Source organism: Mytilus trossulus, chromosome 9 (assembly GCF_036588685.1).
Source record: "Mytilus trossulus isolate FHL-02 chromosome 9, PNRI_Mtr1.1.1.hap1, whole genome shotgun sequence".
NCBI classification, from domain to species: Eukaryota; Metazoa; Mollusca; class Bivalvia; order Mytilida; family Mytilidae; genus Mytilus; species Mytilus trossulus.
The window spans coordinates 57,855,266-57,868,677 of NC_086381.1; the positions used below are offsets into that span (position 1 = coordinate 57,855,266).

The 13,412-nt window shown below is 33.4% G+C and overlaps 1 protein-coding gene across 1 annotated transcript; it reads left to right on the forward strand.

Annotated features, from left to right (window-relative positions):
* The first annotated feature begins 202 nt into the window (after nucleotides 1-202).
* LOC134684791 (uncharacterized) lies at nucleotides 203-1,723 on the forward strand. Its single transcript, XM_063544101.1, has one exon. The coding sequence runs from the start codon at nucleotides 203-205 to the stop codon at nucleotides 1,721-1,723; it is 1,521 nt and encodes a 506-aa protein (XP_063400171.1).
* Nucleotides 1,724-13,412: the final 11,689 nt, after the last annotated feature.

The following is a 13,412-nucleotide window of genomic DNA, read 5'->3' on the forward strand; positions in this document are numbered from 1 at the left end:
GAAATTATGTCACAATTTTTATTTCACCAGAGACCAAAATTAATCACTATATTTCAATAACTTGGCTACCTGAATAAATGAAATACTATAAACATAGAACAAGATCTTTCCAGTTTATAATTGTTTTTTGTAGACATATGGCTGCTCGAAATGTAGGGATGTCCTGTGTTCTGAATGTACAATTTCTCACAAAGATCAAGCCATGTCTCGACATCACCATTTAGTAGAGATGGATAAAATACCAAAAGCAGTTAATCTTTCCAATAATTGTTCAAAGCATCAACATTTGCCTTTTGACTATTTTTGTGACTATCATGATGTAATATGTTGTAAAGGATGTTTGCCAACAAATCATTCAGCATGCAAGAACATCATATCAATTGATATTGCGTCAAAGAATTCTAAACAATCGCAGTCGTTCATGGATTCACAAGAACAGTCGCGCTCTATCTTAGAAGCTTTGGAAAAACTAATAAACAACCGCAAGGAAAACTGTAGTCGATTAGAAGAAGAAGAAGAGAATATTCTGAAAGAAATAGCAACAATTAAGCAAAACGCTAACAGTCGTTTTGAATCTTCAAAAGACACACTTCTAAAGCAATTATCCGAACTGAAAGGAAAATACGAAGCAGGTATAAAACGACAAGAGAAAGATCTAGGTGATTTGGTAACATCTACAAAAGGTGTGAAGGAGGAATTGGTATTTGTTAGAGATAACGGTTCTGACCAACAAGCATTTGTTTCAATCCATTCATCCAAACCAGTCTTAGATGAGATGGAATACAAAGTTGAGCAGCTAATCGAATCATTTGAAGACGTTTGTCTAGTGTTCGTCGAAAACATATCGAAGGGAAAAAATACAGATATCGGATCAATCGAAATGAAGGAAACACCCCTTTCTTTTTCATTCATTCCATATAAGCAGCGACAGGCACAGGTACCAGTCATTGGGAGACGTCAGATTTCATCCTTTACCCATCTCTATGACATTGACATGAAAAGAGAAAAGTTGGATGGAGTCACCGGTATCACGATATCAGATAATAACACATTGATTTTCTGTGATTTGAATACGAGAAAGATTTATTTTTGTGACGAATACGATATTTATCAATCATCTATCAAGTCTTCATATGAACCATGGGATGTAGCTGCAATACCAGGAACAGATATGGCTGTTATATCTGGTAGAAAAAATCCTTACATACAGTTTCTAGATATTGAAAGACGTATGATAACCAAGAAGGTGAAATTGGACCAGAGCGGAAGTGGCGGTATTACCGTAACAAAAGATAACATATACATAACAATAACACATAAGATACAGGTTCTAGACTTGAATGGAAAACTGAAAAGAACAATAAGTCTTAAACAAGAACAGAATATAAATTGGTATATATCTGTTTGCCCAAATGGGAACATTTGTTATTCTAATGAAAACGCAGTTCATTGCATTACAACAGATGGGTGCCCAATGTTTTCATATGCTTCATCTGATATTCGTTATGCCAGAAATACGATAACAGATGATGTAGGTAATATATACGTCTTGGATTACTATTCACGTAACATACACAAAATTTCGTCTACCGGAACTTTAGTTGACAAGATTTTCAATGATCGTTTGTCCGGACCTCTTGTGTTTTGTTTTAGTAAGGACTTGTCCAAACTTTACATTGCTAATGGATTTGGAACCAAAATATCAGTATTCACAACAAGTTAGTTTTTTTCTTGTATGTACTTTGAACGTAGCTTGTTTAAGTATGTCAATAAATTGCTCCAATTATAATTGGATTTTAAATTATGATTAGTTGTAAAAAGTAAAAATAATAAAAAAAATCCGAACTACAAGGAAAATTAAAACGGAAAGTTTCATCAAATAGCAAACTCAAAAACCGAGTGTTTTTTATGTATATAAATTGGTGGAATAAACCGGGTTTTACAGCAAGTTTAACTTCTCAGTTGTAAGATAGTTGCATAAAAATTACATAATATTGACAATGTATGAACTAAAAAAGCAGACACAACAGGAAAAAGTCAATAGTTGATGGCACAGAAGAAGCACCGTGTAATCATTGTAATCATTATAAAAAAATAAAACAAATCAAAGTAAAACATTTTATACCAGGTCAAGTTTTGTTATATATATAAACCTTTCCAGTAGTATTGTTTCGACACAATCTAGCACTCTAGGACATATTCATTTTGTTTAAGTAAATAGTTATCAAAGGTACCAGGTCTATAAGTTAGTACACCAGACGCGCGTTTTCCTACGTAAGACTCATCAGTGACGCTCATATCAAAATATTTATAAAGCCAAACAAGTACAAAGTTGGAGAGCATTGAGGATCCAAAATTCCCAAAAGTTGTTTCAAATACGGCTACGGTAATCTATGCCTGGGATAAGAAAATCCTTAGTTTTTTAACAGGAAAAAATGACCACATTATTGATATTCATGTCAACACCAACGTGGACTACTGGACTGTTGATAGGCTACATACCAACATATTCGCGTCATGAATGTTATATTAATAAGTCATTGAAAAGAAAATATAAATATATATTGATATAGGAAGATGTGGTGTAAATGCCAATGAGACAACTCTCCATCCAAATAACAATTTAAAGATTAAACCATTATAGGTTAAAGTACGGCCTTCAACACGGAGCCTTGGCTCACACCGAACAACAAGCTATAAAGAGCCCCAAAATTACTAGTGTAAAACCATTCAAACGGGAAACCCAACGGTCTAATCTATATAAACAAAACGAGAAACGAGAAACACGTATATATTACATAAACAAACGACAATTTGTCTGTTTCCTTGTTTGAATCATTGATGATTACCTTCATCTAAAATGTGTTTGATGTCAATTGATGATTACGCGTGATATATATCAGAGAACAGAATGTACGTTTGGTGCATGAAGCAAAAAAATCATATACAAGAGAGAGAAAAAAGTAACAATATACGCATTATGATAACATTAATTTGGGATGGGTCAGAGATTGTTGATTATGTTTTTGTCAAATATTCTAACTCAATTCAAATATTTGTAAAAATTACTGAGTTCAAATGGAAAGAAAGTTATTAACCACCTTCTTGGCCTACTCCTATCATGTTATCTTAAATACTTTTTCTTCCTAACAAAACTTAAAACGTGCTTTTCATCCCACAAAAAAAAAACTTGTATTAAGCAGCAAACAATAAAGAACCAGTAGCGTTCAAAGCGGACCCATTTGCTACCAGGAACGACCATATATATAAAAAAAAAAAAAGAATTATAATTGTGAATTTGTATTACCAACTGGAACTTCTAAGAACCAAAACGGTTTACGGTACACATTTCCTGACTGTTTTAGAACCTTTATCTATACCAATCGCTTCGATATTATTAGGTTTTTAAAAGACAAGGAAATACTGAAAAACGACAAACACAAACGTTATATACAAGTCGACGGCGAATGAGGGATAACGATCTGAACGGAAACGCACATACATTTAGATGATCACAGACAGGGGGATCACATCCGCAAACTTTCAGCAAGTACAGTCTGTGTGTTTTCATTCTTAACACTTGCTACAATCCCCTTCTCTTTCTTAAATTTGACCTATCGAATTAGACTATTTACCGGATTTGTTATCACATAAGCAACACGACGGGTGCCACATGTGGAACAGGATCTCCTTACCTTTCCGGAGCACCTGAGATCACCCCTAGTTTTTGGTGGGGTTCGTGTTGTTTATTCTTTTGTTTTCTATGTTGTGTCATGTGTACTATTGTTTGTCTGTTATTTTTCTTCATATTTAGCAATGGTGTTGTCAGTTTATTTTCAATTTATGAGTGTGACTGTCCATCTGGTATCTCTCGTCCCTCTTTAATGGACACTGTGAATCAAAATAATGGAGTCACTCCCCTCAATCAATCACGAATAAGAAAACACAGTTTATAATGTAATTTGACACTTCAAAATGAAAAGAAAATAACCAATCAAACATAAATAATACATTTTCTCCTTTCAAAAAATGAAAATAACACTTCAGATACTGTGTCGCTCACCTTGGTCTATGTGAATATTAAACAAAGGATGCAGATGGAATCATGACAAAATTGTGTTTTGGTGATGTTGATGTGTTTGTACATCTTACTTTACTGAAAATTATTGCTGCTTACAATTATCTTTATCTGTAATGAACTTGGCCCAGTAGTTTCAGAGGAGATGATTTTTGTAAAAGATTACTAAGATTTACGAAAAATGGTTAAAAATTGACTATGAAGGGCAATAACTCCTAAAAGGGGTCAAAGGACCATTTCAGTCATGTTGACTTATTTGTAATTCTTACTTTGCTGAACATTATTGCTGTTTACAGTTTATCTCCATCTATAATAATATTCAAGATAATAACCAAAAACAGCAAAATTTCCTTAAAATTACTAATTCAGGGGCAGCAACTCAACAACAGGTTGTCTGATTCATCTGAAAATTTCTGGGCAGATAGATCTTGACCTGATAATCAATTTTACATCTTGTCAGATTTCCTCTTAATGCTTTGGGTTTTGAGTTATAAGCCAAAAACTGCATTTTACCCCTATGTTCTATTTTAAGCTGTGGTGGCCATCTTGGTTGGATGGCCGGGTCACGCCACATATTTTTAAAACTAGATAGATACCCCAATGATATTTGTGGCCAAGTTTGGTTTAATTTTGCCCAGTAGTTTCAGAGGAGAAAATTTTTGTAAAAGATTATTAAGATTTACGAAAAATGGTTAAAAATTGACTATAAAGGGCAATAACTCCTAAAGCGGTCAACTGACCATTTAGGTCATGTTGACTTATTTGTAGATCTTACTTTGCTGAACATTATTGCTGTTTACAGTTGATCTCTATCTATAATAATATTCAAGATAATAACCAAAAACAGCAAAATTTCCTAAAAAATTACCAATTCAGGGGCAGCAACCCAACAACGCGTTGTCCGATTCATCTGAAATTTCAGGGCACATAGATGTTGACCTGATAAACAATTTAATCTCATAACAGATTTGCTCTAAATGCTTTGGTTTTTGAGTTGTAAGCCAAAAACTGCATTTTACCCCTATGTTCTATTTTAAGCCATTGCGGCCATCTTGGTTGGTTGGTTGGGTCACGCCACACATTTTTTAAACTACATACCCCAATAATGATTGTGGCCAAGTTTGGATTAATTTGGCCCAGTAGTTTCAGAGGAGAAGATTTTTGTAAAAGATTACTAAGATTTACGAAATATGGTTAAAAATTGACTATAAAGGGCAATAACTCCTAAAGGGGTCAACTGACCATTTAGGTCATGTTGACTTATTTGTAGATCTTACTTTGCTGAACATTATTGCTGTTTACAGTTTATCTCTATCTATAATAATATTCAAGATAATAACCAAAAACAGCAAAATTTCCTAAAAATTACCAATTCAGGGGCAGCAACCCAACAACAGGTTGTCAGATTCATCTGAAAATTTCAGGGCACACAGATCTTCACCTGATAAACAACTTAACCCCATGTCAGATTTGCTCTAAATGCTTTGGTTTTTGAGTTGTAAGCCAAAAACTGCATTTTACCCCTATGTTCTATTTTTAGCCATGGCGGCCATCTTGGTTGGTTGGCCGGGTCACGCCACACAATTTTAAACTATATACCCCAATGATGATTGTGTCCTAGTTTGGTTTAATTTGGCCCAGTAGTTTCAGAGGAGAAGATTTTTGTAAAAGTTAACGACGACGGACGGCGGACGACGACAGACGACGGACGACGACGGGCGACGACGGACGACGACGGACGACGACGGACGACGGACGACGGACGCAAAGTGATGGGAAAAGTTCACTTGGCCCTTCGGGCCAGGTGAGCTAAAAAGTAATGATACATATTCAAATTCATTTCTGAATACTATTAGTATAATGAAACTTCTTCAGCATGTTTAGTAAACTGTTTATGTAGAATATTTTGCAGTGTTAGAAAGTGGTGAAAATTTTAAAAAGGCTATCATTATCCCTTATGGCCAGGAAATACTACCGTGCCACCTAAAGCTGAATATTAAAAAGCAAATGATGTCTATAAACACGGAAACTAACGATAAGTTTTATAACCATTTAATAACTATGATCAACAAGTACTTTATCTTTATTTCTTACATTTCTCTATAGCCATGTTGCTCTCAGTTTCTTTTTTACTTATAAGTTTGGATGTCCTTCTGGTGTCTTTAACTTTCCTCTGTTCAGGGAAATACTCATCCGAATAACAGGTGTGTGATCTGATTTTCATACTTTCAAAATTAATACTGAAATCAATGCCAAATCAAACGTATACGAACCGCATCTGATTACTCAATGAAAATGGTAGAGGTTACATTGTATGGTTGGAGAAAGGGGTAGGAACCAATTGTATACCTCGTGTTAATCTATATAACAATAAATTCCTAAAGATTCGTAAGAGTTTGTTTTCAGTATGATACGGGAATGCACAAAATACATTGTCAGTTAAAAAATAAAAATCCAGGATGGTTCATGAATCTTTTAATGCTTTTAAAAACTTTCAATTCAGACTGTAAAGTTAACAGAAAGAAAAACTAAGTCTATTTATAAGTAATACATGTATACAGAAAAACAGGAAATATATTTTACAGAATGTCCTTCTAGATACTGTCGATAATAATCAGAAAAAAGCTTCTGTTCAAGTTCAAATCCAGGATCATCGCAAATACGTTATTAAAATTTCAAAAACTGTAAACACAGAGTGAATGTTTGTAGCGGCGTGAACAATTTTTTTGAAGCAGTCGAACATGTTAAAAATGAAAATCCCGGTCTTCTTCCCATACAAGAGAAGCTTGTAAACGTAAACTAACAACGCCATGACAAAACAAAAAAAACCAACATAAAACTAACAACATTATACAAAACACATCACACATTTTGTCACAGTAAACTTTAGACTGAATACCAAAATTGCAAACATCAGCAGACGAAACTTTTTATATTCGTAGTCAATCCACAAAAAAAATCCACCTCCCTCGTCCATGGATATCAAATGGTCGAACCCTGCTAGCTCTTGAATGATACTGTTTAAGCTCTGAACATTCGAGTACTATACCAATAACTCAAGGTGAGGGGTTCTTCGATTGCTTGCACTTTATATATTTTGCCTGTTTAACTTTTTTTATTCGAGCGTTACTGATGAGCCTTTGTAGAACGAATCGCGGTATTGGTTGCAAACATACAATTCCAATCCTTGTATCTTTGATGATTTTATATGTTGTTGCAGGGAAATCAACCAAATCTATGTGCAAGTCGTTCTCGTCAAAACTATGTTTAAACAATTTTTCGAAAAATTTACACACTGAGAAAAACTTCAAAACACACACTGAGAATTAAAAATAACACACCGAGAATTCAAAATTACACACTGAAATTTCATAAAGACGCACTGAGATTACAAAAATGAAAAAAAATCACTGAGAATTGAAAATTACACACTGAGAATTAAAAATTACATTCTGATATTTCAAAAAGACACACTGAGATAAATAAACTGAAAACACGCACTGACAATTTGAAATTACACACTGAGAATTCAAAATTACACACTGAAATCTGTTCACAATTTTTGTCCGCACGTATCTAATTTGCATACTTAATTTGAATCTATTACAAGCTTAAAACAACTACGGGACAGAACTCATTAGTCCTGAACTTTGTTCCAAATTATTTATAAAAAACTTTTTTTTTACAAATACAAGAACAAGAAAAATACCCACTTACTCTTATTACAAAATATAACCAAATGGTGAAAAACTTTTTTTAAATTATAAGAAAACATTGGAGCAAATTAATCTGCCAAAAATATCAAAGAATGCAAAATTTTTACTCAGGTATATAAAAAAGAAGATGTGCTATGGTTGCAAATGAGACAACTGTCCACAAGAGACCAAAATGACACAGACATGGTTAACAACTATAGGTCACCGTACGGCCTTGTCTATCATAGCATATAAACGTAACAAAAGAATAAAAGATTATCTTGCGAAATCAGGGTAACAGTTGAAAGACTTTTGAAAAGGGACCCACGCTTAAACGATTTTATTTTTTTTTAAATCCTGATACACTGGTGGTAATGTTCTGAATTATAGGCAACACACTTATGAATATGAGCGATGTTAAGTCTTGAAATTTATAATGAATGATGGTGAAAGGGATCGTATTACATTATAATGGGGGAAGGGGGGCTCTATAATGACAAGAGTTCTTGAGATCAAGATATCAATCTGTTGAATTATTCATATCATGAATATTCATTAGTAATTTGTATATTAACCTCAATGTGTACTTTTGAAATCTCAGTGTGTAATTATCAATTCTCAGTGTGTATTTTTTAATCCATTTCATCTCAGTGTGTCTAATTAAAATCTCAGTGTGTAAGTTTGAATTCTCAGTGTGTGTTTTTTATTTTTTTGAATCTCAGAGTGTAATTTCGATTTTTCAGTGTGTTATTTTAGGAACATAAAGAAATGTTCAGAATAAAACGATTGACGTGAGGGCATTGCTCTAAGCCACCGGTATAAGTCTACAGATTGTTTGAAACCAATCGTATCCCAAAAAAACTAAAATAACACACTGAAAAATCGAAATTACACTCTGAGATTACAGAGAATGGCTCTTAAATGTTCATTAAACGACCTAGATTGTTCTCTATTTCTTTATGGAACATCTCACATTCTTATGATTGTCTTGCTTTAAAAGATAAAAACAAACAATGGGATTACACTTAAACAACTTTCCTATAATATTCTTTTCATAATCTTCATGTTTGATAACTCACTTGACTTATATGCGTGTTTTTAACAACGCGGAAACTCAGAATTCAGCAGAATTCATATTTAGTGTTTTTTTATAATTTAGAAACACGTCAGAGGGAATTCCCAGTTTTGATAAAATGTGAGAGATCTCTGAATACCGATAAATTTATTTCTGCCATATAAGAACTGAAGTGGAGTTTTTCTTATATGTTACCGTTATGAAACTGATATTTGAGATTGTACTTCCATAAAGAAATAGAGAACAATCTAGGTCGTTTAATGAACATTTAAGAGCCATTCTCTGTAAGGACCAAAATTAGTGTTTACACCGATGTCACAGATTTTTACCATTCTTTGTACACATACTACATAACTAATATACTTAACAACTAACACTTTAAAAATTGATTTTGGGCTTTGTTACTATGGAAATGGCGGCCATTTTGATTTTGGGCTTTTTTTTCAATGAAAATTCTAAAAATTCTAAATATCAATGCTTATTTTCCCGGAATCCTGACAGTAAATGATGCAGACAATTATCACATCTAAAAGCTGTTACCTTTGCCTTTTTAAAAATATATCACATATTTGGCTGACAATTGTGTACATATGCTTATTTTCTATTGGAGAAGGGGGTGATTCTGACATCTAAATGAAAACCAAATTTCACCAAAATTCATTGAAGCTTTGAAAAAATTTCCGAGATAGTTTTTAGAAAATATTGTCCAAATCATAAGGATAAACCCCCCATTTAAAAGTAAAAAAAAAATTCAGGGATGTGTTTTTTGATTTAAGAAAAAAAAATGTGGATTGAAAACTTGAAAAAATCAACTATGTGTCTATAAATTATTATCTCCCCTTTATGGTTCGAGGACGTGGTGTTTGGCAATAGAAGTCGGATGCAGGGGCTTTGCAGGACAGTCAATGTGGCGGGCACTTAGGACCTTGGGAGTCGTAGGAGCAGAGAGGAAGAAACTGATAACAGAAGTGTGTAGAGAAGCAGAAGTGGCATCACAGTGGATTTGGAGGAAAAGAGACGAAGTGTGGAAGAGTACAAAGTGTTAGAACAATGAACAGTTATTGTGTAGATAAGGGACAGATATAGATATACAGAACAGCATTCAGTTACAGAAGAACAGCAATGACATCAGCTGAGACATCGGAGCCGTGTAGGCCATCCAGTTCCAGGTTCAGATTGATCACCTGATCCGGCGCACCTCTGGAGGTTGTTGTGGAATAGCGCCGAAACAGCCAAGGAAGGAGGACCCCACCTGATGATGGAATTGGATCAGCATTCTTTTGATGTTTACAAGGTAATAAACATTGTAAAATTAAATGCACAATGATGAAAAATGAAACACTGCCTTTCAGAAAAGGAAACATTTACCGTGTAAACTACCAGTTCCAAGTTCAAATAAAGGAGGAGGGAAGTCCTTTTTCTTCTTATTGGCGCAATCGTATGTTTTATTTTTGGCGCAAATGATATCATGCAATTTAAAAAGGCACTGGCGACGGTTCCATGGAAATGTAACAATAATAAAAATATTATTGTTACATTGGAGACTAATTGCCGGAATGCAAAGTTGGGTAAATAAAGGCAACAGTAGTATACCGCTGTTCAAAACCGATTAATTACGAATGTAACAATAATTATTGAGGCTACGGTTACATTGCGTTATTGTTACATGAAAAACAGCAATATACGCTGGATTTATTAAATTTAAATCTTCTATAGTTTTGTTGCTTAATTCTTTCATATGTACCAAACTAATACTTGTAATAATGACATATAATAAATATTATTATTCAACAAATTGTGTTTGAATAGTTTTACGTATTAATGGTTTTGATGTTCTTTAAGATACTGTCCCAAATCAGGAGCCTCTGGCCTTTGTTGGTCTTGTATGATTTATAATTTTAGTTTCTTGTGTATAATTCGGAGTTAAGCGTCTATTATCACTGAACTGGTATACATATTTGTTGAGGGGCTTGCTGAAGGACGTCTCCGGGTGTGGGAGTTTCTCGCTACATTGAAGACCCATTGTGGGCTTCGGCTGTTGTATGCTCTTTAGTCGGGTTAGGCGAAAATTATAGTTCAATGGTTTGTTGTTGAGAACCGAGTCGGGATGAGAAAAGTGTCCTTTTATCAGTATTTCACTGCACATCTACTCTCATAACTGTCATTATACTTTGAACAAAGGATGAAGAGATTCCTATTACCAATTTAGTTGGATTGGTTTGAAACGAAACTGATTTAATAACAAGACACACATTTCATACAATTATACAAACGCAGTTCTGAAAAAATTATATATCAAAAGCAAAGTTTGCTAACTGTGAACTTCTGTATACATGTATTTATGGAGGACATAATTTCGTTTCAAAATCACGTGGAGCCTAAACCAAAGGTAACTTTGTTCCCTTTTTTTAAATCTATATACCTATATACAAAATATTGTTTGGAGAGGTTTTTAAAAAAAAAAATGTGTCGGACTTTAAAATGCACATAAAACCACTTACTGGATATGTAGAAACTGTCATTGTAAATAAAAATAAATAAATAAATTGTATGTAATAATTGTACGTATTGTTAATATAAAATATATGTTTTCAACTTTTATTATTAGTACATATTACTAGTCCAATCGTACATTGCCGTTTTTTCATGTAACAATAACGCAATGTAACCGTAGCCTCAATAAGTATTGTTACACTCGTAATTAATCAGTTCCTTACCCATTTTTGCATTCCGGCAATTAGTCTCCAATGTATCAATAATATTTTTGTTATTGTTACATTTCCATGTAACCGTAGCCAGTGCCATTTAAAAATAGGTGGCGCAAACGTAGCATTGGAGAAAAAAAGTTGTGGCGCAAAAGGACGCATTTTTGGCGCAAGCGGATCTCTCCAATACAATCTAACTCTTTTTCATCTTGCAATAGTACTAAAACAGTTGACTTTTCTTCCACATTCCAAACTAAAAGACAAATTGAAAGAGTTGGTAGTACTTTGTTTCATAAAAACAGAATGGCCACGTAGATACAAGTATCTTGTCTAACGGAGGGATAACTACCTACTTTGTAAAAGATCACTCTACTTCAAACAAAAAATTCTCTTAAACTGACATTATCAAGATGCTTGATTTCTTGAATGACAACATATTTGTTACGTCCGGAGGACCTGTGTGTTTTCAACAGACTGTCAGCATTTCAATGGGAACCAATTGTACCCCTCTTTTTGCCAACTTGTTTCTTTATTATTATGAGGCTGAATTCATACAGGAACTTCTTAGGAAGAAAAATAAGGAGTTAGCAATATCCTTTAACTTTACTTTCCGCTATAAAGATGGGCAGTGTCTGCGCGTACCCGCATGCGGGTACGAATAGTCAAATTGCCGTTCTAGGCTGCGCGTACCCACATCCGGTTTTCTAATAAAATGCCTTCGAATCGGGTATAAAACGTGAAATATCTACGGAAATTATCGATAATATGGGGATATCGTGTAGAACGAGTGAAGAGTATGCAAAATAATACATTCAAATTGTATTTATCAAATAATGATACATAATAAACATTGCAAAATTGCAAAATTAAATGCACAGTGATGGAAAATGAAACTGTACAGTCCCTGTAAAATAAAAACATGATAGAAATTATTATACTCTTTTAAAATTTTAAAGCAAATTTAAAAAATAAAATGTTTATAAATTAAAAAAATACCCATATGATATTTTAAAATAATCTTGCAGTAAAATGTAAAACAGAAACTAAAATTTTAAAATATATAAAACTAAAAAAAAATAAAGCTTGAGTTTATAAAAAAATTAATTTAAAGAAGCGAGTAATAATGAATAATGAAACGTGAACGTAGGCTGGCAACATTAAACATTTTGAAATGTGCAGCCGGGTTGAAATCTGTGCCAAAACAATCATATTTGATATGAAAAAATTGTTCCAAATCTTATAATTAGTTACATGAATCTTTAATAATTGGTTTAAATTGATATTATTACTTGCTTCTTTAATTTTTTTAAACTCAGGCTTTAGTAGTTTTATTTTACTTTTTTCTTTTCAGGGACTGTACAGTTTCATTTTCAATCATTGTGCATTTATTTTTGCAATGTTTATTATGTATTATTATTTAATAAATACAATTTGAAAATATTATTTTTTTCATATTCTTCACTCGAAATCCCCATATCATCGATAATTTTCGTATATATTTCACGTTTCGTTCACGATTCTATGGCATTTTATTAGAAAACCGGATGTGGGTACGCGCAGCCTAGAACGGCAATCTGACTATTCGTACCCGCATACACTGCCATAAAGATGATGTTCTCTCACTAAATAATTTAAAATTTTGTGACTATGTTGAACGCATCTTTCTCATCAAACTAGATATAAAAGGGTACTACAGATACCGTTAAATCGGCCTCATATCTTACCTCACATCTATAAATTGACAATGACGGTCGGTTGACAAAAGAGATGATTTCAGCCTACTGATTGTGAACTTTCTATTTCTAAATAGCAACATTCAAGTGGCACCTGCATACGGGGTATATACATCTCTCAATTTA

Excerpts from the sequence above, each read along its gene's own strand:
- LOC134684791 (XM_063544101.1), top strand. The coding sequence starts at position 203 with ATGTCTCGACATCACCATTTAGTAGAGATGGATAAAATACCAAAAGCA.